Source organism: Bombina bombina, chromosome 3, assembly GCF_027579735.1.
Source record: "Bombina bombina isolate aBomBom1 chromosome 3, aBomBom1.pri, whole genome shotgun sequence".
NCBI classification, from domain to species: domain Eukaryota; kingdom Metazoa; phylum Chordata; class Amphibia; order Anura; family Bombinatoridae; genus Bombina; species Bombina bombina.
In genome coordinates this window covers 672,445,650-672,472,563 of record NC_069501.1, presented here as the reverse complement: position 1 = coordinate 672,472,563, position 26,914 = coordinate 672,445,650, and the positions used below count along the sequence as shown (strand labels likewise).

Here is a 26,914-nt window from a genome sequence, read left to right as displayed (position 1 = left end):
TGATATCTATAAACTTTGTTGTATCCCATAAGAGCTATATTTTCTAAATAATACCTTAATTCTATTAATAATTAGAAGAATTAGTCATGTGCAAGAGGTATAATATAAAAGTTGGAAACCATCAAAAATGGATGTACCTAATCATTACCAATCATATCCTTTTTTATGCTCCTTTACTCAGATGTCCTCGCTATTGGCATTGGTGACATCAGTAAGAAACATCTGGAAAGTCTGGTGCCTCTACAGTTAATGCGTGAAGAACAAGCGCAGCAACATGCGTTCTACTTGCCGTACTACCAAGATCTAGAAAACATTTTTGAGGGGATAACTAATCATGGTCTGTATTACAATCAACTAAAAGTCATCAGTGTAAACCTTTAAGGTTAGAACGTCTGTGTTTTCTTTACCTGGTAGACCTTTGAAGCACTAAAAGCATAACAGTGGGAGACTGCTTACATTTAGATACTCAGTATAGAGATCCCAAATCGGTGTTGTGTCCTCCACCCCTTTCTCTATTTTTGTTCCATTTATTGCCCTTTTACTTCTCAAATAAATCTGGCACCACCCCAATGCCAGCACAGGATATGTATGTCAGTGCTAAATGGTGCATAATCAGTATGGCAGTACTTCAGGGTAATGCCTGTTTATTTCATATGTTTTGCAGTGTATTAAAGGGATATACAAATTAAAACATGTTCTTTTGTGATTCAGACACAGCATACAATTTTTAAAAAGTTTCCAATTTACTTCTATTATCAAATTTGCTTTGTTCCCATGGTATTCTTTATTGAAAAGACGCCTAGGTCGGTGTCTCAAGCACCACTTGGCAGGAAATAGTGCTGCCATCTGGTGCGCATGCAAATGGGTAACATTTTTGAAAAACAGCTGTCATATAGTGCTCCAGACACGTACACGCTCTTGAGCTTATGTGCCTGCTTTTAAACAAAAGATACAAAGAGTACAAAGACAATTTGATAAAAAAAATTATTTTATAAAGTTGTTTACAATTGCATAGAATAAGTAAGTTGTAAAGTTGTTTAAAATTGCATGTTCTATCAGAAACTTGAGTTTGACTTTACTGTTCCTTTAACACAAACTCCATTTTAAAAATAAAACATACAATTAACTGAAGATTCAGCTCTTAACCCCTTGCTTCATTTGGACATACTACTTTGCCAAGTGTACTGTGTTGACATAGTACCTAGGTTCAACACTGTGGTCCCTGCTGTCAAATTAGACAGCGAAGACTGCAGCTGGATATAGAAGGCCTTCATATGGTGAGACTAGAAGTGTCGTGCACAGCTGGAAATAGCGCCCTTCTAATTGCCAAAAATGTCAGCTGTTTCTGAACAAAGGGGATTCCAGAGAAGCTTTTATAACCATTTGTCTTATGATTGCAGTAGTTTTGCGCAAATATTTTCAGCGAGAAACCCAAAATTTGCTAAAAAGTTAACAATTTTTTATTAATATGATCATGTTTGGTGGCCAAATAGTGGCATCACATATAGCCACATGGGCTTACATCAATACCTTGTGTTGTCTATAAAGTTTTCATAGGTAAAAAAATAACTCTGTTTAAACAGAGTGATAGCAAAAATGCTAAAAATTATCTGGTATTTTGGGCAAGTTTTTCTCTGAAATTCCAGGTAGCGAAGGGGTAAAAAGTAATTCATATTAAATCTTTCTATAAAAACAGAATTTATATTTACCAATAAATGTATTTCCCTCACTCAGATGAACGTCCAAAGCTTCAGCCTATCAGGGGGAGGTCAAGAACCCTCACAGAGCTTTAGCCCCTCACAATTCCCCTCCCTCTCCAGCTTACGTATAGCAGAGGAGAGAGACAGAAAAAGTAGGAAAGACAGAGAGCAGGGTTACGAGGTACAAATGATAACTGTCACCCATATACAAGAATAGGGTGGGGGCTATGGACTCTTATCAGCCCAAAGTAAATACATTTATCAGTAAGTATAAATTCTGTTTTCCTTCTTAGTTGATGAGAGTTCATAGCTTCATAACATTTGGGATGCAATATCCAAGCTGATAATGCATTTTAAGAATGGCTTGGACAAAAAATAGGCAGTTCCTCTTTGCCGGACACTGTGACCTGAAGGACTCTCCTGCCAAAAGCTGCTGCATAAGAAGCATAAATGTCAACATGATAACATTATTGAAAAGTTTGAAGGGAAGACAAAGTTGCGCCTTGCAAATCTTAATATGATCTTACTTTGTACCTGCTATGTATCTAAATGTGAAAGAGGCTTCCTTTTCTAAGTATCTATTAAACTTAGTATAACTAAGTAACAAATAAAACATATATTGCTGACATAAACTGGTAATACAATCAATTATAAATACACTCACATATGGGCACATAAACACACCTATCTGTATAGAAAATCACTGGATTAGTAAACCCAAGTTATTAGCTCACTGCAGAATAATACTGTGTTGTACTAGAGGAGCAACAGAGGTAAACCCTGCCATACATATGGTTATAAACATGCATGTAACAGAGATTTGTACATCACCCTGTGAAAAGTCACGCAACCATAACATAGTAAATATTCATGTTTGAAGGAATGAATATTCAAAGTTGTAACGCTGCAGAGAGGTCTTGTACATTCTGTAATGCAAACTCAAATTATTTAAACAGCCTCTGCAGAGATAATGTAAGTCTGTGCTGAAATAGTATAGTATAGTATTAATGTACTATAAGGAGAGTATACCATTTTAAATCTGTATTCCTTAGTACATTACAGAAACTCTCTTTCATAATTGATCATACTCTAGCAGCAAGGACATACATGTAATATTATATGTATACATTTTGTATGTATATTATTACCCACTAGGGTAATGGAAAGCACATAACAGATGTAATCCTCAACCCTGTTTCCCTCAGAGTATTCTTAAATCTTCTTGGAGTAAAGTTCCCTACTGGTATTGGGTGCCAAGCCAGATCTTAGCCCACAAATCATATGATAAAAAGGAGCCTCCTCCTGATAGGCTGGAATATATCCCAAATGTTGTGAAGCTATGGACTCTCATAAGCTAAGAAGGAAATATCACACTGCCAGTTGTTTTAATATATTTTACAACCATTGTAAATATGAATGGATTACAATCACGTGTCTGCAACTGAGCCATTAAGGATCAATAAACAGTTAGCCATTATTATGTTGGCATTTTCGATAATACATTAATTTCTCTCTAGACTCTCAAAAGTCACACCAGGTGAAATGTTCTGAAAAAGTATGTTTTTCGTCACTGTACGGACAATTTTTTGGTTCTATAGGAAAATATAGGTCTTGCTACCTTAACCACTAATGATTGTGAATATTAGCAGAGTAAAGGGGGCATAATTTCAAAAGATGTTTAATTATGATATAATGTGCTTTTGGTAAATATATAAATAGATTATGTTTTCTTATACGTCAATCTATAGGCAAATTAATTTTCCAAGTAAATTATATATATTTCTTAAAAATGCTTGACAATCAGATTAGAGAGACGTGTGTGTGAAAATGTTCACCATAGATTGCGCTTATTGTTTAGAACACTAGAACAAGCCTGCAATATTTCCTCATGGTAATACAAGTTACGCCAATGGAACGCTATGTAGCAATCTTAATAATAATAATTAATCCATTTGAGCTGGGCATTACGGGTATATTGTGCATGCGTATATTGTGAGTTATTTATGCATTACACTTTACAAAGCTTGCACCCTGTTTTAACATTGAAAACTATTGAGCCACTTCAATCGCACCAAACTGTAAGTTCTTTCTGAACAGAACAATATCCTGCAAGTAAACCCTGTTCTGTATAGTGAGAACTTACAGTTTACTTTTGTGATTGATAATCACTATTCAATGATAGACTTTTCACAATTTTTCAAAATCCTGATTTACAGTGTTTCAACTTTGAAAAACCCTGCTGTTGTAAAAGGGAACTAGTTAAAAAGTTATAGCCGCTTTCTTCAGCAAGATATTAATATCCCGAATTGATAATCTTGTTCCTAAACCAAAACCTCACCATATGAAATAAGCAATTAGTAAAATTATAAATACATTACATTAAAATACATTTTTATAGTGCAATGCATATAAATAACACACCATGTATACATGCACAGTATACCCATAGTGCCCCATATTAAATGGATTAATTATTGATTTATGTTTAAGTTTATTGTTTTGTAACTTAAAAGGTTAAGGTTCACACATGAAAACTTAACTTACATAAATCACAAGTTTAACACACATTACACAAGATAGATACATATCATTATAATGGCAGCACATTCTCAATATACTCATTGTTACTGTTTTATAGTAAGGGACAAGGAGTTTTCTACATGTGGAGTGCAAGGAGAATTACGTCAAGGTCCCATTGGAAGAATATTTGGAGGAAGGAGTTCTGCACAAGGAGACTGGCCATGGCAGGTTTATGTGGTGTCTCATGTAAGCTCAGCTGGTTATAAGATGACACAGGTAAATAAATTCTAAAAAAGTGACCAAAACCCCCCATTATTGTCTACTGTGTCTACTGGTTTAAAGGGACATTAAACATTAAATAGATGTTACATATATTGATGCATTCAAAGAAAAGATTAGTCTGAGAATAACATATAGATGTCTTTTTTTTTAAGTTTTAGTTGTTTAAATAGTGACAAAATAAGTGTAAAGTCTTATGGCTAGATTTATAGTTTTGTCGGTAACGACCCGCGTAGCTAACGCTGGCTTTTTTCTGGCCGCACCATAAAAATAACTCTGGTATTGAGAGTCCATATAATGTCAGCGTTAGGCTCCAAAAAAGGAGCGTAGAGCATATTTAACGCAGCTTCAACTCTCGATACCAGAGTTGCTTACGGACGCGGCCAGCCTCAAAAACGTGCTCGTGCACGATTCCCCCATAGGAAACAATGGGGCTGTTTGAGCTGAAAAAAAAACCTAACACCTGCAAAAAAGCCGCGTTCAGCTCCTAACGCAGCCCCATTGTTTGCTATGGGGAAACACTTCCTACATCTGCACCTAACACCCTAACATGTACCCCGAGTCTAAACACCCCATGCCTTACACTTATTAACCCCTAATCTGCCGTCCCCGCTATCGCTGACCACTGCATATTATTTTTAACCCCTAATCTGCCGCTCCGTAAACCGCCGCTACTTACATTATCCTTATGTACCCCTAATCTGCTGCCCCTAACACCGCCGACCCCTATATTATATTTATTAACCCCTAATCTGCCCCCCACAACGTCGCCTCCACCTGCCTACACTTATTAACCCCTAATCTGCCGAGCGGACCGCACCGCTATCATAATAAAGTTATTAACCCCTAATCCGCCTCACTAACCCTATAATAAATAGTATTAACCCCTAATCTGCCCTCCCTAACATCGCCGACACCTAACTTCAATTATTAACCCCTAATCTGCCGACCGGAGCTCACCGCTATTCTAATAAATGTATTAACCCCTAAAGCTAAGTCTAACCCTAACACTAACACCCCCCTAACTTAAATATAATTTAAATCTAACTAAATTAATTAACTCTTATTAAATAAATTATTCCTATTTAAAGCTAAATACTTACCTGTAAAATAAATCCTAATATAGCTACAATATAAATTATAATTATATTATAGCTATTTTAGGATTAATATTTATTTTACAGGTAACTTTGTAATTATTTTAACCAGGTACAATAGCTATTAAATAGTTAAGAACTATTTAATAGCTAAAATAGTTAAAATAATTACAAAATTACCTGTAAAATAAATCCTAACCTAAGTTACAATTAAACCTAACACTATACTATCATTAAATTAATTAAATAAAATACCTACAATTACCTACAATTAAACCTAACACTACACTATCAATACATTAATTAAATACAATACCTACAAATAACTACAATGAAATAAACTAACTAAAGTACAAAAAATAAAAAAGAACTAAGTTACAAAAAATAAAAAAATATTTACAAACATAAGAAAAATATTACAACAATTTTAAACTAATTACACCTACTCTAAGCCCCCTAATAAAATAACAGACCCTCAAAATAAAAAATGCCCTACCCTATTCTAAATTACTAAAGTTCAAAGCTCTTTTGCCTTACCAGCCCTGAACAGGGCCCTTTGCGGGGCATGCCCCAAGAAGTTCAGCTCTTTTGCCTGTAAAAAAAACATACAATACCCCCCCCAACATTACAACCCACCACCCACATACCCCTAATCTAACCCAAACCCCCCTTAAATAAACCTAACACTAAGCCCCTGAAGATCATCCTACCTTGTCTTCACCTCACCGGGTATCACCGATCGGTCCTGGCTCCAAAATCTTCATCCAACCCAAGCGGGGGCTGGCGATCCATCATCCGGTGGCTGAAGAGGTCCAGAAGAGGCTCCAAAGTCTTCATCCTATCCGGGAAGAAGAGTAGATCCGGACCGGTAACCATCATCTTCCAAGCGGCATCTTCTATCTTCATCCGATGAGGACCGGCTCCATCCTGAAGACCTCCACCGCGGACCCATCTTCATCCGGCGACGTCCAACTGAAGAATGACGGTTCCTTTAAGGGACGTCATCCAAGATGGAGTCCCTCGAATTCCGATTGGCTGATAGGATTCTATCAGCCAATCGGAATTAAGGTAGGAATATTCTGATTGGCTGATGGAATCAGCCAATCAGAATCAAGATCAATCCGATTGGCTGATCCAATCAGCCAATCAGATTGAGCTCACATTCTATTGGCTGATCGGAACATAGGTAGTTTATGGGTGTTAGTGTACTTTAGAGTACTGTAGTTAAGAGCTTTATGAACCGGCGTTAGCCCAGAAAGCTCTTAACTACTGACTTTTTTCTGCGGCTGGAGTTTTGTCGTTAGATTTCTAACGCTCACTTCAGACACGACTCTAAATACCAGAGTTAGAAAAATCCCATTGAAAAGATAGGATACGCAATTGACGTAAGGGGATCTGCGGTATGGAAAAGTCGCGGCTGAAAAGTGAGCGTTAGACCCTTTTTTGAGTGACTCCAAATACCGGAGGTAGCCTAAAACCAGCGTTAGGAGCCTCTAACGCTGGTTTTCACGGCTACCGCCAAACTCCAAATCTAGGCCTTAGTGTTTATAAAACAATGGGAGCTGCCATGTTGTAATTTAGGTTACCTTCTCTGCTGTTTGGATTACTGTAATATCTGAATGTGTCTTTAGGTTCATAAACAATAAGGACAGGAGCACCTTATAATATACAGAGATCAAGAACATATCAGGAACATAAACACCAACAGGAGGAAAAAATCAAGAGTATAGGACTTTTACTCTGCAGGATAAGTTCTGTGTGTTCCCCTACATCAGTGCTTTCCAAACTGTGTGTCGGGACACACTAGTGTGTCGGCAGCAGTGTGTAGGTGTGTCCCTGCTTCAGCACAAATGTTTTTTAATTTTATTTTTGGTTTCTGACTTTCCGCCTGCCTGCTACGCATATCACATGGTTGACACGTGATTGATACCTAGGGGGACACAGAGCATCTTAACCAATTGGCACAGCTCAGTGGGAACTGAAACTATTCCCATTGGCGGCACATTGGCTCCTGACTGCAAGTGTAGTCTCCTTAATTGGCTCGTGACTGCATGTGTAGTCAGTAAATGGGAGAGCAATGTGTTTGCAGCGCGGTCAGTAGTCAATCGGACTCACCGAGCTCTGAGGGCGGCAGCTTAAACGCTGAGCTGAAGTCAGAGGGGTTATTTTCTGCAGCTAGCTCCCAGTAGTGCATTGCTGCTCCTGCTCTTGATATATGGATAGGAAGTGGAAGCTTAAAAATGCTTGATGATGAAATGCGAGTGTCTTTAGCTAATATTCTACCAAATATTCAGAAACTGTGTTCATCCCATTAACCTCATACATCCCATTAAAATTTCAAGTAGCTATTGGTGTTATTAAACTTTTTTTTTAATTCTTGCACATACACACTGTTACTTGTAAATACCTTTCATTATTATATAATTCATGTATGTGTCCGTATCTCTTAAAACAAGTTAGTTTAACCTCCTGTTTGCTAGTACAACTGAATTACTGTGTCACGAAATGATGTAGGTCTAAAAAGTGTGTCACCAACATAAAAAGTTTGGAAAGCTCTGCCCTACATGCTAGAGAGCCAGCCATAGTAATGGACTTTGAGTTGCATATTTTCCAAATGTAATAATACAAATGATAAATAATAAAAATAATAATAATGAAACCATCACATAGCACTCAAATGTTTCAGTATATTACGAATAACTTATTCAAGTAAGCTACCAAAATAATGACAATAAATTATCAAGGCATATATATATATATATATATATATATACACACAAGCCCTGGATTATCTATTAGAATGTACATCTTTACTCTTAATTAATGTACAGTAAAAAGAAAACTCCCTATTCCGATGCAATCTGATGATGTGATGAGACAGCAAATAGTTTTTTGTGTGAATGCTTCCATCATACTTCAGTATTAATAGAAAATTCTGTGCCTCTGTGTTAGCTTCATACAAAGAGGAAGTAAAAGTGTTTATCTTCTTTTCTTATATCTTTGAAGGATAACACATGTGGGGGATCGGTGATTGGAAGAAGGTGGATCCTGAGTGCTGCACACTGCTTTGATAAAGAAACCGGAGTATACCAACCTGAGGAAATTAAGATCTTCCTGGGTAAAATTCAAAGTGATATATACAATAACCATACACTTAAAGGGACAGTCAACACCAGAATTTTTGTTGTTTAAAAAAATAGATAATCCCTTTATTACCCATTCCCCAGTTTTGCATAACCAACACAGTTATGATAATACACGTTTTACCTCTGTAATTACCTTGTATCTAAGCCTCTGCAGACTGCCCCCTTATTTCAGTTCTTTTGACAGACTTGCATTTTAGCCAATCAGTGCTCACTTCTTGGTAAATTCATGTGCCTGAGCTCAATGTTATCTATATGAAACACATGAACTAATGCCTTCTAGTGGTGAAAAATCATTCAGATTAGAGGCGGCCTTCAAGGTCCAAGAAATTAGCATATGAACCTCCTAGGTTTAGCTTTCAACCAAGAATACCAAGAGAACAAAGCAAAATTGGTAATGAAAGTAAATTGGAAAGTTGTTTAAAAAAATACATACCCTATTTGAATCATGAAAGTTTTTTTTTTTACTTGACTGTCCCTTTAAGATTTAAGGGAACTAACAAATGCATATTTTGGACACAATAAACTTGGATACTTAAAGGGACACTAAACCCAATTTTTTTCTTTTGTGATTCAGATAGAGCATGCAATTTTAAGCAACTTTCTAATTTACTCCTATTATAATTTTCTCTTTGTTCTCTAGCTATCTTTATTTGAAAAAGCAGGAAAGTAAGCATAGGAGTCAGCTCATTTTTGGTTCATCACCCTGGGTAGCGCTTGCTGATTGGTAGCTACATTTAACCACCAATCAGCAAGCGCTATCCAGGTTCTGAGCCAAAATTGGGTCAGCTCCTATGCTTACATTCCTGCTTTTTCAAATAAAGATAGCAAGAGAAAGAAGAAATATTGCTAATAGGAGTAAATGAGAAAGTTGCGTAACCATGCATGCTCTATCTGAATTATGAAAGAAACAAATTGTGTTAGTTTTCAAGTCTGACCTCAATCTCTACACACTGTGGCACCCCATGTAATTTAATCATAAAAATATACAATTTCTTTTTGCTGTGAATGCACTGATTTATGCTACAAAAATAAACATTTGGGCTGGTTTGGTTTTTTAGATGTAACCTTTGGTCAAGCATTTTAATAGGCTACACTTTCACATGAATGAATTATTCCAAGAATCAGAAAAGGTAAAATCATTATAGCATTATACACTGATATACTAAACTGAATACACTGTTATAGTTTCAGAATACAATAAATTGCCTCTACAAAAACAAAATAAAGTTTTGGCCTCATCATCTTGCATTCATTGTTTTATCTTTTGAAGGCTCAACAAAATATTATACTTCAAGTGATCCAGGAATAAAGGTGGAAAGGATAATACAACATGAAAAATGGAATTCAACTACTTGGGATTATGATATTGCTTTACTTAAGTTGGCAACACCACTTCAGTACTCAGAAGCTATACGGTATAAATCACAATAATATTAGAAAACAAATTGTTTTATTTTAGACCAGGGGATACCATACAAGACATCTGGGAAGACTGTGTGATACCGTACTCCAGCGAATTCTTTGGGCCCTCTGTGAACCAGCTCCTCCTTTCAAACACAAGAATTACATACTTACATTTAGTGAGCTGGAGAGCTGCGCTAATCCCGATCCTTCTTCACAGAGTCATGGGGCATGCTAAACCTCCTAGGAGGCCTAGCGTGGCAGATCCCAAGGCATGTGCTAAAGTAGGGTTCTTTAAACCACAGGTCGGGATCCATGGTCACAACGCCATGTTTACTGGGTATCGAGTGGTGTATGTGTTGTATGAGAGTATGAGTGTTGTGTGTGCTGTATGAGAGTATGAGTGATGTGTGTGCTGTATGAGAGTATGAGTGGTGTGTGTGTTGTTTATGAGGGGTGTGTGTGCTGTATGAGAGTATGAGTGGTTTGTGTGCTGTATGAGTGGTGTATGTGTTGTATGAGTGGTGTGTGTGCTGTATGAGAGTATGAGAGTATGAGTGGTGTATGTGCTGTATAAGAGTATGAGTGGTGTGTGTTTATGAGTGGTGTGTGTGTTGTTTATGAGTGGTGTGTGTGCTGTATGAGAGTATGAGTGGTGTGTGTGCTGTATGAGAGTATGAGTGGTGTGTGTGTTGTTTATGAGTGGTGTGTGTGCTGTATGAGAGTATGAGTGGTGTGTGTGTTGTTTATGAGGGGTGTGTGTGCTGTATGAGAGTATGAGTGATGTGTGTGCTGTATGAGAATATGAGTGATGTGTGTGCTGTATGAGAGTATGAGTGGTGTGTGTGTTGTTTATGAGTGGTGTGTGTGCTGTATGAGAGTATGAGTGGTGTGTGTGCTGTATGAGTGGTGTATGTGCTGTATAAGAGTATGAGTGGTGTGTGTTTATGAGTGGTGTGTGTGCTGTATGAGAGTATGAGTGGTGTGTGTGCTGTATAAGAGTATGAGTGGTGTGTGTGTTGTTTATGAGTGGTGTGTGTGCTGTATAAGAGTATGAGTGGCGTGTGTGTTGTTTATGAGTGGTGTGTGTGCTGTATAAGAGTATGAGTGGTGTGTGTGCTGTATAAGAGTATGAGTGGTGTGTGTGCTGTATGAGTGGTGTATGTGTTGTATTAGAGTATGAGTGGTGTGTGTGCTGTATGAGAGTATGAGTGGTGTGTGTGTTGTTTATGAGTGGTGTGTGTGCTGTATGAGAGTATGAGTGGTGTGTGTTTATGAGTGCTGTATGTGCTGTATGAGAGTATGAGTGGTGTGTGTTTATGAGTGGTGTGTGTGCTGTATGAGAGTATGAGTGGTGTATGTGCGTTATTAACTTTTACAATACTTTCAAGTTTGACTACAATCAAGTATAAAGTACGTGCACATTTTAGTCACTTTGCCAAAGATTCCAGCTATCTTGTGGTATATTACTTTTTTCAAACCAAGAATAAAAATAGGGGCACAAAGGCCTTTAGTGCAGGCCCTGGGATCTCCCACAGTAATCCTACTATTAGTGCACCCTTGGATCTCCTGCGGTAATCCTCCTATTAGTGCACCCTGGGATCTCCCGCAGTAATCCTCCTATTAGTGCACCATGGGATCTCCCGCAGTAATCCTCCTATTAGTGCACCCTGGGATCTCCCGCAGTAATCCTCCTATTAGTGCACCCTGGGATCTCCCGCGGTAATCCTTCTATTAGTGCAGCCTGGGATCTCCCGCAGTATTCCTTCTATTAGTGCACCATGGGATCTCCCGCAGTATTCCTTCTATTAGTGCACCATGGGATCTCCCGCAGTATTCCTTCTATTAGTGCACCCTGGGATCTCCCGCGGTAATCCTCCTATTAGTGCACCCTGGGATCTCCCGTGGTAATCCTCCTCTTAGTGCACCCTGGGATCTCCCGCGGTAATCCTTCTATTAGTGCAGCCTGGGGCTCTGTGAAGAAAGGTCGGGATTACCCCTTAGGTAATTTAAAGGAAACTAATGAATACTGACAAATTTTGTCAGCATTTATTTGTTCTCTATAAATCTTGTGGTGCATTCAGATATTTGTTTTAAATGAATATAATTTGCATCTGTAACAAAACAAATGCACATCTTCCATAAAACATTAAAGTAAAATCCCTTTACAGTTTTAGACTTTTCAGTTAGTGAACAAGTTGCATGAGGTCACTCAATTGTATTTTTTAAAGGGACATGAAACCCAAAAATGTTTGTTTATGATCCAGATACAGCATACAATTTTAAAGGGACATTCCGGTCAAAATTTAAATGCATATAGATAAATTACATTGTTGAAACATATTTGTAATATAAATGTATTGGCAAAAATGCTTCTAGTAAAAGTTATCACTGTTTTAGTGATAACATTTTTCTCTGCATGTGCATGTGAAGCATAGCTAGATATTCTGAATGCAGCAGCGTTTTAAATACTGTGATTGCTCAGCGTGCCAGTGGGGCTTGTATCATGTCAGTAATTAACAAATTGAGTCATTACAAGATGGTACAAGCACTTTAGGCTCTCTGAGCAAGTGCTGTGTTTAAAATGCTGGTGCATGGTGCATACTTAAATACACTTTTGAAACAGCTTTTTTTAGAACCATTTTTGCTAATACATGTATATTACAAAAATTCTTCTTTACAAAACGGAATGCTGACAAGATTGTGCTATTGCTTCATGCCTCACAAGTGTGGCAGTGCAGAATCAGTATTGCAGGAGACTACTGATGCAGAGAGAGGAACACTATGCCAATCGCTGCTATATTATTTTATTATATTGAACAAAGGGGATCCCAGAGAAGCTTTTACAACCATTTGTGTTATGACTTCATACGCGGCACATAAATAATAAGTAAATCATTTTAGTGATACATTTGTTATTATTTCAGGCCAGTTTGTCTGCCATGCTCTGAGGAAGTTGCTGACCTAATATTATCCCCAATAGGCAGTTGGAGTGAGTCCTGTTCTTATCAAGGTCTGTGTACACTTTATAGCTTATCTTGATGCCTATTTTTTATTCTCAGCTTGCATTTTTATGTTTTATTTGTAACAAACCAACAATAATTTTGTTAGTTTAGGATCTTTAATTTAAAGTTATATATTTTTCATATTACTTTTTAATCACACTCATTTTAATTCTAATTTGTGGCAAATTGTATATTTTTAAGATAGAAAGATAGAGAAAACACTAGTTGCAGTAAATATTAAAACCTGTGAAAAAAAATGCCTTTACATTAATATGTTCTCAATTATTTTAACCTTCTGGGTGTATGATATTGTTTGCAAATTAGTTACTTTACCTTTATTTTGTCATTTTGCCTGTTGGAAACACCACCTATACTTAAATAAATGAATACTGCAGTATTCTCTATTACCCTATCAAAAAGAGGCTGCAACAGAAATCAACCTCTCAGTGGGGTGGGAGAGAGATGTTCCAACTCATTTAAAGGGGACTCCTGTAGTTGCTTGGAATAACATACAGGTAAATTACGAGTTTTAAGCTGAAAAAGCAGCGTTAACAGGTCTTTCACTACCGCTGCTATTACGAGTCTTGCAGGTTTAGGGGCACCGCACACTTTTTTGGCCTTACTGCAAACCGACTTACGTAAACTTTGTAAACCCTGTTTTCTATGGGACTTCCATAGCGCTGGTATTACGAGTCTGTCCAGGGAGGCCAAAAAGTGAGCGGTACACCCTCTACCTCCAAGATTCCTAACGCATTTTAAAGTCAGTAAAGAGTTTTATGGTACAACTAACTATTAACCCCTAAACCGAGGCCCTCCCGCATCGCAAACACTATAATAAAATTATTAACCCCTAATCTGCCACTCCAGACATCGCCGCCACTATAATAAACATATTAACCCCTAAACCGCCGCACTCCCGCCTCGCAAACACTAGTTAAATATTATTAACCCCTAACATCGCCGCCACCTACAATATATATATTAACCCCTAATCTTCCGCCCCAACGTCGCCGCCACTATATTAAATTTATTAACCCCTAAACCTAAATCTAACCCTAACCCTAACACCCCCTAATTGAAATATAATTTAAATAAATCTAAATAAAATTACTATCACTAACTACATTATTCCTATTTAAAACTAAATACCTATACTAATAGTTACATTGTAGCTATCTTAGGGTTTATTTTTATTTTACAGGCATGTTTGTATTTATTTTAATTAGGTAGAATAGTTATTAAATAGTTATTAACCATTTACTAACTACCTAGCTAAAATAAATACAAATTTACCTGTAAAATAAAACCTAACCATTGTTACACTACACTACAATTAAATAAATTCCCTACATTAAATACAATTATATAAATTAACCCCTTAATGACCGAGGACGTGCAGGGTACGTCCTCAAAAAAAAGGCAGTTAACGCCTGAGGACGTACCCTGCAAGTCCTCGGTGTGGAAAGCAGCTGGAAGCGAGCAGGATCGCTTCCAGCTGCTTTCCGGTTATTGCAGTGATGCCTCGATATGGAGGCATCCTGCAATAACCATGTATGGCCATCCGATGCAGAGAGAGCCACTCTGTGGCCCTCTCTGCACCGGACATCGATGGCCGGTATCGTTGGTGGGTGGGAGCCGACGTGGGAGGCGGGTGGCGGCCATCGATGGGCCCAGTGATGTGGAGGGGGGCGGGATCGTGGGCGGGGATGACCGGGGGCGCGCACGGACACGATAGGGAGGATGCAGGCGCGTGCACGGGAGGGAGCGGGTGGGAACCGCTACACTACAGAAAATATGCACCATAGGATTTGCTAATCAGGGTTCTAAAACCTAATAATAATAAAAATAAAAAGCGAAATCAGGGGGTGTTGGGTTGGTATGTGGGAGGGAAGCTACACTACAGAAAAAAAACTGGGGAAAAATAAAAAACAACAACATTTTTTTCTGCAAATTGGGTACTGGCAGATAGCTGCCAGTACCCAAGATGGCCCCCAAAAAGGCAAAGGGAGATGGTTAGAGAGATGTTTGAGGGGGGATCAGGGAGGTTGGGGGCTAAGGGGGATCCTAAACAGCAGCATATGTAAATAAGCTATACTATTTTTTAAAAAAAAAACAAAGATTCCCTTTATTTTTGTACTGGCAGACATTCTGCCAGTACTTAAGATGGCGGGGACAATTGTGGGGTGGGGGTGGGAAGGGAGCTGTTTGGGAGGGATCAGGGGGTGTGATGTGTCAGGTGGGAGGCTGATCTCTACACTAAAGCTAAAATTAACCCTGCAAGCTCCCTACAAGCTACCTAATTAACCCCTTTACTGCTAGACATAATACACGTGTGATGCGCAGCGGCATTTAGCGGCCTTCTAATTAACAAAAAGCAACGCCAAAGTCATATATGTCAGCTATTTCTGAACAAAGGGGATCCCAGAGAATCATTTACAACCATTTGTGACATAATTGCTCAAGCTGCTTGTAAATGATTTCAGTGAGAAACCTAAAATTGTGAAAAATGTAACGATTTTTTTAATTTGATCGCATCTGGCGGTGAAATGGTGGCATGAAATATACCAAAATGGGCCTAGATCAATACTTTGGGTTGTCTACTACACTACACTAAAGCTAAAATTAACCCTAGAAGCTCCCTACATGCTCCCTAATTAACCCCTTCACTGCTGGGCATAATACACGTGTGGTGCGCAGTGGCATTTAGCGTCCTTCTAATTACCAAAAAGCAACAACAAAAGCCATACATGTCTGCTATTTCTGAACAAAGGGGATCCCAGAGAATAATTTACAACCATTTATGCCATAATTGCACAAGTTGTTTGTAAATAATTTCAGTGAGAAACCTAAAGTTTGTGAAAAAAATTGTGAAAAAGTGAACGATTTTCTTTATTTGATTGCATTTGGCGGTGAAATGGTGGCATGAAATATACCAAAATGGGCCTAGATCAATACTTTGGGGTGTCTTCTAAAAAAAATATATACATGTTAAGGGATATTCAGGGATTCCTGAAAGATATCAGTGTTCCAATGTAACTAGCGCTAATTTTGAAAAAAAGGGGTTTGGAAATAGCAAAGTGCTACTTGTATTTATGGCCCTATAACTTGCAAAAAAAGCAAAGAACCTGTAAACATTGGGTATTTCTAAACTCAGGACAAAATTTAGAAACTATTTAGCATGGGTGTTTTTTGGTGGTTGTAGATGTGTAACAGATTTTGGGGGTCAAAGTTAGAAAAAGTGTGTTTTTTTCCATTTTTTCCTCATATTACATAATTTTTTTATAGTAAATTATAAGATATGATGAAAATAATGGTATCTTTAGAAAGTCCACTTAATGGTGAGAAAAACGGTATATAATATGTGTGGGTACAGTAAATGAGTAAGAGGAAAATTACAGCTAAACACAAACACAGCAGAAATGTAAAAATAGCCTTGGTCCCAAACGGACAGAAAATGGAAAAGTGCTCCGGTCATTAAGGGGTTAAATTAAATTAGCTAAATTACAAAAAAAAAACTCCACTAAGTTACAGAAAATAAAAAACAAATTACAGATCTTTAAACTGATTACACCTTATCTAATAGCCCTATCAAAATAAAAAAGCCCCCCCCCCAAATAAAAAAAAAACCCTAGCCTAAACTAAACTACCAATAGCCCTTAAAAGGGCCTTTTGCGGGGCATTGACCCTAAGAAATCAGCTCTTTTTCCTGGAAAAAAAATACAAACACCCCCCCAACAGAAGAACCCATCACCCACACAACCAACCCCCCAACTAAAATACTAACTAAAAAAACCTAAGCTCCCCATTGCCCTGAAAAGGGCATGGCATTGACCTTAAAAGGGCATTAAGCACTTTTGCAGGCCCAAAGCCCTAACCTAAAAACTAAACCCACCCAATACACCCTTAAAAATATCCTAACACTAACCCCGAAGATTCACTTACCGGGAGAAGTCTTCATCCAAGCGGCAAGATGTCCTCAATGAAGCCAGCAGAAGTGGTCCTCCAGACGGGCAGAAGTTGTCCTCCAGACGGGCAGAAGTCTTCATCCAGATGGCATCTTCTATCTTCATCCTTCCGGCGCGGAGCGGGTCCATCTTCAAGACATCTGACGCGGAGCATCCTCTTCAAATGATGGCTTCTTCGTAATGAATATCTCTTTAAGTGACGTCATCCAAGATGGCGTCCCTTAGATTCCGATTGGCTGATAGAATTCTATCAGCCAAGCGGAATTAAGGTAGAAAAAATCCTATTGTCTGATGCAATCAGCCAATAGGATTGAGCTGGCATTCTATTGGCTGTTCCAATCAGCCAATAGAATGCAAGCTTAATCCTATTGGCTGATTGGATCAGCCAATAGGCTTGAAGTTCAATCCTATTGGCTGATCCAATCAGCCAATAGGATTTTTTCTACCTTAATTCCGATTGGCTGATAGAATTCTATAAGCCAATCGAAATCTAAGGGACGCCATCTTGGATGACGTCACTTAAAGAGATATTCATTACGAAGAAGCCATTGTTTGAAGAGGATGCTCCGCGTCGAATGTCTTGCCATCTGGATGAAGACTGCCCGTCTGGAGGACCACTTCTGCCCGTCTGGAGGACCACTTCTGCTGGCTTCGTTGAGGACATCTTGCCCCTTGGATGAAGACTTCTGCCGGTAAGTGAATCTTCGGGGGTTAGTGTTAGAATTTTTTTAAGGGTGTATTGGGTGGGTTTATCAATGCCCATCTAAATGCCATTTTCAGGGCAATGGGGAGCTTAGGTTATTTTAGTTAGGCTTTTATTTGGGGGGTTGATTGTGTCAGTTGTGGGTTTTTACTGTTGGGGGGGTTGTTTGTATTTTTTTTTTACAGGTAAAAGAGCTGATTACTTTGGGGCAATGCCCCGCAAAAGGCCATTTCAAGGGCTATTGATAGTTTAGTTTAGGCTAGGGTTTTTTTTTTTATTTTAGGGGGGCTTTTTTATTTTGATAGGGCTATTAGATTAGGTGTAATTAGTTTAAAGATCTGTAATTTGTTTTTTATTTTCTGTAATTTAGTGGGGTTTTTTGTGATTTAGCTAATTTAATTTATTTAATTGTATTTAATGTAGGGAATTGATGTAATTGTAGTGTAGTGTTAGGTGTTAGTGTAACTTAGGTTAGGTTTAATTTTACAGGTAAATTTGTCTTTATTTTAGCTAGGTAGTTATTAAATAGTTTATAACTATTTAGTAACTATTTTACCTAGTTAAAATAAATACAAACTTGCCTGTAAAATAAAAATAAACCCTAAGCTAGCTACAATGTAACTATTAGTTATATTGTAGCTAGCTTAGGGTTTATTTTACAGGTAAGTATTTAGTTTTAAATAGGACTAATTTAGATAATTATACTAATTTTATTTAGATTTATTTAAATTATATTTAAGTTAGGGGGTGTTAGGGTTAGGGTTAGACTTAGATTTAGGGGTTAATACATTTAATATAGTGGTGGCGACGTTGGGGGCGGCAGATTAGGGGTTAATAAGTGTAGGTAGGTTGCAGCGACATTGGGGGCAGCAGATTAGGGGTTAATAAGTATAATGTAGGTGGCGGCGATGTTGGGGGCAGCAGATTAGGGGTTAATAAGTATAATGTAGGTGGCGGCGGTGTCCGAAGTGGCAGATTAGGGGTTAATAATAATAATGTAGGTGTTGGCGATGTCGGGGACGGCAGGTTAGGGGTTAATAAATGTAAGATTAGGGGTGTTTAGACTCGGGGTTCATGTTAGGGTGTTAGGTGTAAACATAAAATGTGTTTCCCCATAGGAATCAATGGGGCTGCGTTACTGAGTTTTACGCTGCTTTTTTGCAGGAGTTAGACTTTTTCTCAGCCGGCTCTGCCTATTGATGTCTATGGGGAAATCGTGCATGAGCACGTAAAAGCAGCTCACCGCTGACTTAAGCAGCGCTGGTATTGAAGAGCGGTATGGAGCACAATTTTGCTCAACACTCACTTCTTGCCTTTTAACGCTGGGTTTGTAAAAACCTGTAATACCAGCGTTGCAGGTAAGTGAGTGGTGAGAGAAAACTGCTCGTTAGCACCGCACAGCTCCTAACGCAAGAATCGTAATCTACCCAATAATCTCTTATCAGCTACTTACCTAAACTACTTTCACTTTAAAGGGACATGAAATCCAAAAATGTTCTTTTATAATTCAGATAGAGAATACAATTTAAAAAAGCTTCCAATTTACTTATATTATCAGATTTGCTTCATTCTCTTGTTATTCTTTGTTGAAGCGATATCTAGATAGGTAGTGTGCACATGTCTGGAGCATGACAGGAAATAGTGCTGCCATCTAGTGCTCCTGCTAATGTATAACATTGTTGCAAAACTGCTGCTATATACACTGTGTGCAGAATTATTAGGCAAATGAGTATTTTGACCACATCATCCTCTTTATGCATGTTGTCTTACTCCAAGCTGTATAGGCTTGAAAGCCTACTACCAATTAAGCATATTAGGTGATGTGCATCTCTGTAATGAGAAGGGGTGTGGTCTAATGGCATCAACACCCTATATCAGGTGTGCATAATTATTAGGCAACTTCCTTTCCTTTGGCAAAATGGGTCAAAAGAAGGACTTGACAGGCTCAGAAAAGTCAAAAATAGTGAGATATCTTGCAGAGGGATGCAGCACTCTTAAAATTGCAAAGCTTCTGAAGCGTGATCATCGAACAATCAAGCGTTTCATTCAAAATAGTCAACAGGGTCGCAAGAAGCGTGTGGAAAAACCAAGGCGCAAAATAACTGCCCATGAACTGAGAAAAGTCAAGCGTGCAGCTGCCAAGATGCCACTTGCCACCAGTTTGGCCATATTTCAGAGCTGCAACATCACTGGAGTGCCCAAAAGCACAAGGTGTGCAATACTCAGAGACATGGCCAAGGTAAGAAAGGCTGAAAGACGACCACCACTGAACAAGACACACAAGCTGAAACGTCAAGACTGGGCCAAGAAATATCTCAAGACTGATTTTTCTAAGGTTTTATGGACTGATGAAATGAGAGTGAGTCTTGATGGGCCAGATGGATGGGCCCGTGGCTGGATTGGTAAAGGGCAGAGAGCTCCAGTCCGACTCAGACGCCAGCAAGTTGGAGGTGGAGTACTGGTTTGGGCTGGTATCATCAAAGATGAGCTTGTGGGGCCTTTTCGGGTTGAGGATGGAGTCAAGCTCAACTCCCAGTCCTACTGCCAGTTTCTGGAAGACACCTTCTTCAAGCAGTGGTACAGGAAGAAGTCTGCATCCTTCAAGAAAAACATGATTTTCATGCAGGACAATGCTCCATCACACGCGTCCAAGTACTCCACAGCGTGGCTGGCAAGAAAGGGTATAAAAGAAGAAAATCTAATGACATGGTCTCCTTGTTCACCTGATCTGAACCCCATTGAGAACCTGTGGTTCATCATCAAATGTGAGATTTACAAGGAGGGAAAACAGTACACCTCTCTGAACAGTGTCTGGGAGGCTGTGGTTGCTGCTGCACGCAATGTTGATGGTGAACAGATCAAAACACTGACAGAATCCATGGATGGCAGGCTTTTGAGTGTCCTTGCAAAGAAAGGTGGCTATATTGGTCACTGATTTGTTTTTGTTTTGTTTTTGAATGTCAGAAATGTATATTTGTGAATGTTGAGATGTTATATTGGTTTCACTGGTAAAAATAAATAATTGAAATGGGTATATATTTGTTTTTTGTTAAGTTGCCTAATAATTATGCACACTAATAGTCACCTGCACACACAGATATCCCCCTAAAATAGCTATAACTAAAAACAAGCTAAAAACTACTTCCAAAACTATTCAGCTTTGATATTAATGAGTTTTTTGGGTTCATTGAGAACATGGTTGTTGTTCAATAATAAAATTAATCCTCAAAAATACAACTTGCCTAATAATTCTGCACTCCCTGTAGTGCTGCAGACACGTGCACACTCCTGAGCTTACCTTCCTGCTTTAACAACAAAGGATAACAAGAAAACAAAATTGATAATAGAAGTAAATTGAAAAAATGTTTAACATTGTATGTTCTTTCTGAATCATGAAAGTGAAAATTTGGGGTTTTATTATGATTTTTTATGCAAAAATATCTTTATTTAGATGTTTTTTCTTTTTTATTGAAGTTACTAAACAAATGGTACAGAAAAACTAGAAAGCATTAGAAGCACACACTGGAACATAAAGAGTTGCATAGTTACCTCCAACAACTGAAAAGAAACAAATGTGACAGCCATTAACAGTCTCATAACTTTAGATCTCTTAAATATTAATTCACTATATAATCCCTATAGTAGGATTTACTCCCCCCCCCCCCCCAAAAAAAGAAGAAAATGATTTCCCCAGTTAATATGTAGAGCACACTCAGTTAATATGTAGAGGGCACCTCTATTATTGTCAGGTCAGGGAATAATAGGATTAAAGGGACATTCCAGCCAAAATTGAAATCCATATGGATGAATTTCAGTTTTGAATAGAAGCATTTTTGTAATATAGATGTATTATTTATTTATAAAATATTTTAACAGGAAGGATACATTGAGATTTCTCTCATTTTCAAGTATGTTCTGGGTCCACAAAACATTGCATCGATACAATAGGGTACAATAAAATACAAAAACAATATTAATACATAACATATGCAAACATTAACATAGAACAGGTAGGAAATATATAATCAACCATGACAGGTGCCTTCTGTTTTGAGATATGAAGACAGGGATCTCTTGAAGGATTCTAGGCTTGGGGAAGGTTTTAAAGTGTGCGGGAGGTCGTTCCATAATTGTGATGCTCTGTAGGAAAAGGAGGATCGAGCTGCTTTCTTTTTGTATTGAGGCAAGCTAAATAATGTGCTGGTACTGGATCGGAGGTTATAGGAGGTGGGAATAACTGGTGAGAGCATTCTGCTCAGGTAGGGTGGGAGCTTCCCAGAAAAGCTCTTAAACACAAGGCTGGAAAGATGGAGGGTGCATCTGGATTCCAGCGTCAGCCAGTTTAGTTCTTTTAGCATGTCACAATGGTGGGTCCTGTAGTTACAAAGCGGCAGAACGAGTTATGCAGTGTATTAAGTTTATTAAGGTGAGTTTGAAGTGCAGGTGCATTTACTACATCCCTATAATCCATGATTGGCATCAGCATTTGCTGTAGAATCTTTTCCTTTACTATAGGGCTGAGGCAGGATTTGTTTCTGTACAGGGCACCTAGTTTTGGATAGAGTTTAGATGCAATTTTCTCTATGTGGAGGCCAAAAGATAGATTGGGGTCTAACAACATACCCAAGTACTTGAAAGAGTGGACTGTGGTCAGTGTGCAATTTGATTTTGTTTTAATGCGCAGATGGGAATTTTGTAGTTTGTGCAACTTATGTACCGTTCCAAAGATCATTGTGACAGTTTTGTCAGTGTTTAGGAAGAGTTTGTTTTTTGAGATCCACTTTTCTACCTCTGTAAACTGGTCTTGAAGCACTGCCTCAAGCTGCGGCAGATCGGATTTGTTTGCATAGATTACCGTGTTGTCTGCGTACATGTGTACAGTTGAGGATTTGCAAACATTTGGCAGATCATTTATAAATAATGTGAATAGTAGGGGGCCGAGAATGGAACCTTGGGGAACACCACACGTGACTGGGAGAGGGAGAGAGTGGCTGTCAGAAATGGAGACATAAATCCGATACATATGATCAAAACCAGGTTAGCAGACGATCACCAATACCTGAATTTTTTAGTTTGAGCAGTAGTATGTCGTGGTCTGCTGTGTCAAAGGCCTTTGCAAAATCAAGAAAAATAGCTCCAATTAGGTCTCCTTGTTCCATGCCAGTTTGGATGTTGTTGCAAACTTTTAGGAGGGCAGTTGTAGTGGAGTGATTCGGGCGAAAACCCGATTAAACAGGGGTCATATAGCTAGATTGTTGGTATTACTCACATAGTTGTGTATGGACGCATTTTTCTAAGATTTTTGACAATACAGGGAGCAATGATATTGGGCGATAGTTAGTAACCATGGTTAACTCACGACTTTTATGGATAGGCACTACTCTTGCAGTCTTCCAAAGTTTGGGTATGTATCCAGATACCAAAGATTCGTTAATTAGGGTTGTGACAGGTTTAGCAATTGCTGGCGCACTGAGCTTCAACAGCATTGCTGGGATTTGATCAGGTCCAGACTGGTTTTTCATTTTTAGATTATTAAGGTGTTTCTTAATGACATTGATGGGTACAGGTCTAAAATTGAACTTTTCTATATTGGGTCTTTGTAGATTTAGTGGGGCCTGATCCACATTTGTAGTTTCAGGATGTGTGTCATTTATTAGTTTGTCAATCAGGGTGGTGGAGCATCTGACAAAATAATTGTTAAAGGCATTTGCCACTTCTAAGGGAAGTTGCAGGGTTTGGTTGTCCACTTTGACAGTGGAGGGTTGGGAGTGGATTGGGGGAGTGTGTAAGTTATTTATGACTTTCCAAAACTTTCTAGGGTTTGATATGTTATTTTTCAGATTTTCACAGAAATATTGGGCCTTGGCCAATTTTGTTTGTTTTGTGCATATATTTTGCCATTTTCTATATACACAGTAATCGTTCATAGAGCCAGTATGCTTGAACTTTGACCACAATGAATCCCGAAACTGGTACATTTGAAAGAGGTCAGCTGTGATCCAGTTCATATGCACTCCTTTTACTCTCACCTTACGTAGCTTGGCATGCAAATTCCAAACTTGTAGGAGTTTGGACTGAAGGAATTCAACTGCAGAGTCTAAATCTGGAATTAGGTTTAATCTGTACCAGGGGAGGTTCTTGATGTCATTTAGAAATGATTGAAGATTAAATTTTTTGAAGGACCTTGTGATTTTAACCTTGGGAGAGGATTTAGTAGCCCTTATTTTGCGCAGGCAGTATACTAAGCAGTGGTCACTGAAACTGTTAGGGAGAGCACCTGCCTCCTGGATTTGGTCAGGGGAAGTGGAGAGAATCCAATCGAGGAGGGTGTAGTTATGGATTTTAATGTTTATGCGAGTTGAGTCATGAGCTTGACAAAGATGCTGATTTGAAATGCGTTGCTCACGTGACTCCTAGGTGGAGCACACCTGTAAACTAATTGACTTGCATACCCGTCTTCGGGTGTTGCTGTGTTTTTTGCTACGGCATTGTTTCAACTTTTTAGTGACCGGAGGATATTAATAGACTAGCCAGAGTCTATTTCTCATAGCTACCTACTACAGAGTCTGCTGCTGGTCCTGCTTTCTCCTAGTCGAAGGGTGCTGGGAACTAAGAGACCCCACGGGAGATCAAGACAAGACAGAGCGGATACCATAAAGATTCTGCAGAAAGATTACATCTGACAGCGTGTTTTTGACGTCGGCTACAGCAATCTATACTGTGAGTACGGATTGTTTTTTCTTTTGTGGTCTATATTACTACACTGAAAGAAATACTTATCATCCATACACAGGAAGAAATTGTTCGTTTGGATCACACAAGGAGCATTGTATATTGGCTTCCATTCCTTTTTCCAAAGAACTTGTTTGGGAACTATACAAATCGTTCGTCTGGACATACAGACTGTGGCATTGGATTGGTTATATCCTTTTTATTTTTGTTGTTATATATAAAGTATAATTATTTTTATTGTGCATTTATAATATTGCTTTTTATTTATTCTGTTATAATGTCGACCTTATTATTTGTAAAATAAATTTTATTATTATCCTATTAATTATATTTATTTATTGATTTGTAACCAGCACCATTCTGTTACTAATATATTTGTTTTCTGTCCTGAGTCATTGCGGTTTATCTTCTGCATTGGCTTGTAGGATTGTTTTAACCTTTTGACAACTAGCACTTTAGCTCCCGGTGGGAGCGATCCCTACTATTTTAATTTTATTTTTATTCGGTAGTGATGTGAACAAAATTGGAGTGAGAAAAGGGTTATTACGAATAACAATATGGTCATATTTGGATTCATGTAAGTGGTATAAGGTGTGTAGATGAAAACAAAAACACAAATAGTAAAAATTAAAAATAAATAAAAAAGTATATTGTATTGATGTGTGATATATAGCTACTTGTAGGGAGAGAGGGTATGTATTCTATAGGGTTAAGTGAATGGAAGGATGTGCTGATCAGTGATTGCACCTATCATTTCAGGAGAATGAAAGTTGTGTGGGAGACTATCTATAAATGAGCAAATGAGCTTGGGGTGGGAGGGAAATTGTCTTCCAGAAGGCTACCTGTTGCTTGCAAAGGGCAGTTTAACAGCTGAGTGAAATATCCTTGTATTTTCTTGGATTTCTGGGGCAGGAATATATTTCAAATTAGGCTGTTGTTTGGAAAGGGCAGTTTAACAGCTGAGTGAAATATCCTTGTATTTTCTTGGAGTTCTGGGGCAGGAATATATTTCAAATTAGGCTGAAGGAGAGAAAGATATATTAGCAAAAATGCTTCTAATAAAAGCTATAGCTGTTTCAAATGAGTATTTAAGTATGCACCGTGCACCAGCATTTTAAATAAAACACTTGCTCAGAGAGCCTAAGATGCTTGTACCATCTGGTAATGACTGAATTTGTTAATTGCTAATATGATACAAGTCCCACTGGTGCTCTGAGCGGCTGCAATATTTAAAATGCTGGTGCACTGAAAGTATCTAGTTATGCTTCACATGCACGTGCAGAGAAAAATGTTAGCAATTAAACAGTGATAACTTTTACTAAAACCATTTTTGTCAATACATGTATATTGCAAATATGTTTCTATTCAACAATGTAATACATCTATGTGCATTTCAATTTTGACCGGAATGTCCCTTTAAAGGACTTAAAGGGACATGAAACCCACATTTGTTCTTTCATGATTTAGAAAGAGAATGCAATTTTAAACATCTTTCTAACTTACTTCTATTATCTAATTTGTTTTATTCTCTTGATATTCTTTGCTGAAAAGCATATTTAGATAGGCTCAGTAGCTGCTGATTGGTTGCTGCACATAGAAGCCTCATGTGATTGGCTCACCCATGTGCATTGCTTTTTCTTCTAATAAGGATATCTAAAAAATGAAGCAAAATAAATAATAGAAGTAAATTGCAATGTTGTTTAAATTTGTATGTTCTATCTGAATCATGAAAGAAAGATTTTGGGTTTAGTGGCCCTTTAAGGGGCCACTATAGTACCCCTTGCAAGCATTAGTGTAAATTAAATGGAAACTCGAACTATAACATCATAGAATTGAGCCAGTTACCAACAACTAGATCATAATGCACAAACATACATTTGAACATGTCACATAAATAAGAGGACAATTAGATCCCTACCATAAGGGTCTAGGAAGGAAGACATAAAAACCCCTCAATTATAAGGTAGATAATGTTTACCGTAAGGAGATTTGCCAAGCTAAATGTTTAGGTGTGCACATCTCAAAAATATATAACAATAGGAACAAACTGTATAACTGTAGTACATGTAAGTGTATGGGCACAGAAAGTCTCTTATATAGCAAGGTCTGCTAGAAAAAGATGTATTCATCTTGTACAGATTGCCTTCATGAACTAATCTACAAACTTACAAATATCTACCGTCTTTCACATTTAGCATTAAATAATATTAATAAAGACTATGGGGTAAATGTATTAAATGGCCAGCGGACATGATTCGCTATAAAAAATCATTTCCGCTCTACCTCGCTAAATGCTGACAGCATACGCTGTCAGCTTTATCATTGCACAAGCATTTCTAGTGAAATGCTTGTGTAATGCCACCCCC

At 38.1% G+C, this 26,914-nt stretch overlaps 1 protein-coding gene across 3 annotated transcripts in view; it reads left to right on the top strand.

The window, feature by feature from the left end:
• LOC128651869 (complement factor B) overlaps window positions 1-26,914 on the top strand; it is a 148,609-nt gene that overhangs the window by 94,595 nt on the left and 27,100 nt on the right. For all 3 annotated transcript variants that reach the window (XM_053704846.1, XM_053704845.1, XM_053704847.1), the window contains 5 exons: window positions 182-337; window positions 4,339-4,496; window positions 8,603-8,714; window positions 10,013-10,157; window positions 13,071-13,156. In XM_053704846.1, coding sequence (XP_053560821.1) covers window positions 182-337; window positions 4,339-4,496; window positions 8,603-8,714; window positions 10,013-10,157; window positions 13,071-13,156 — 657 coding nt within the window. The remainder of the gene's footprint in view (window positions 1-181; window positions 338-4,338; window positions 4,497-8,602; window positions 8,715-10,012; window positions 10,158-13,070; window positions 13,157-26,914) is intronic.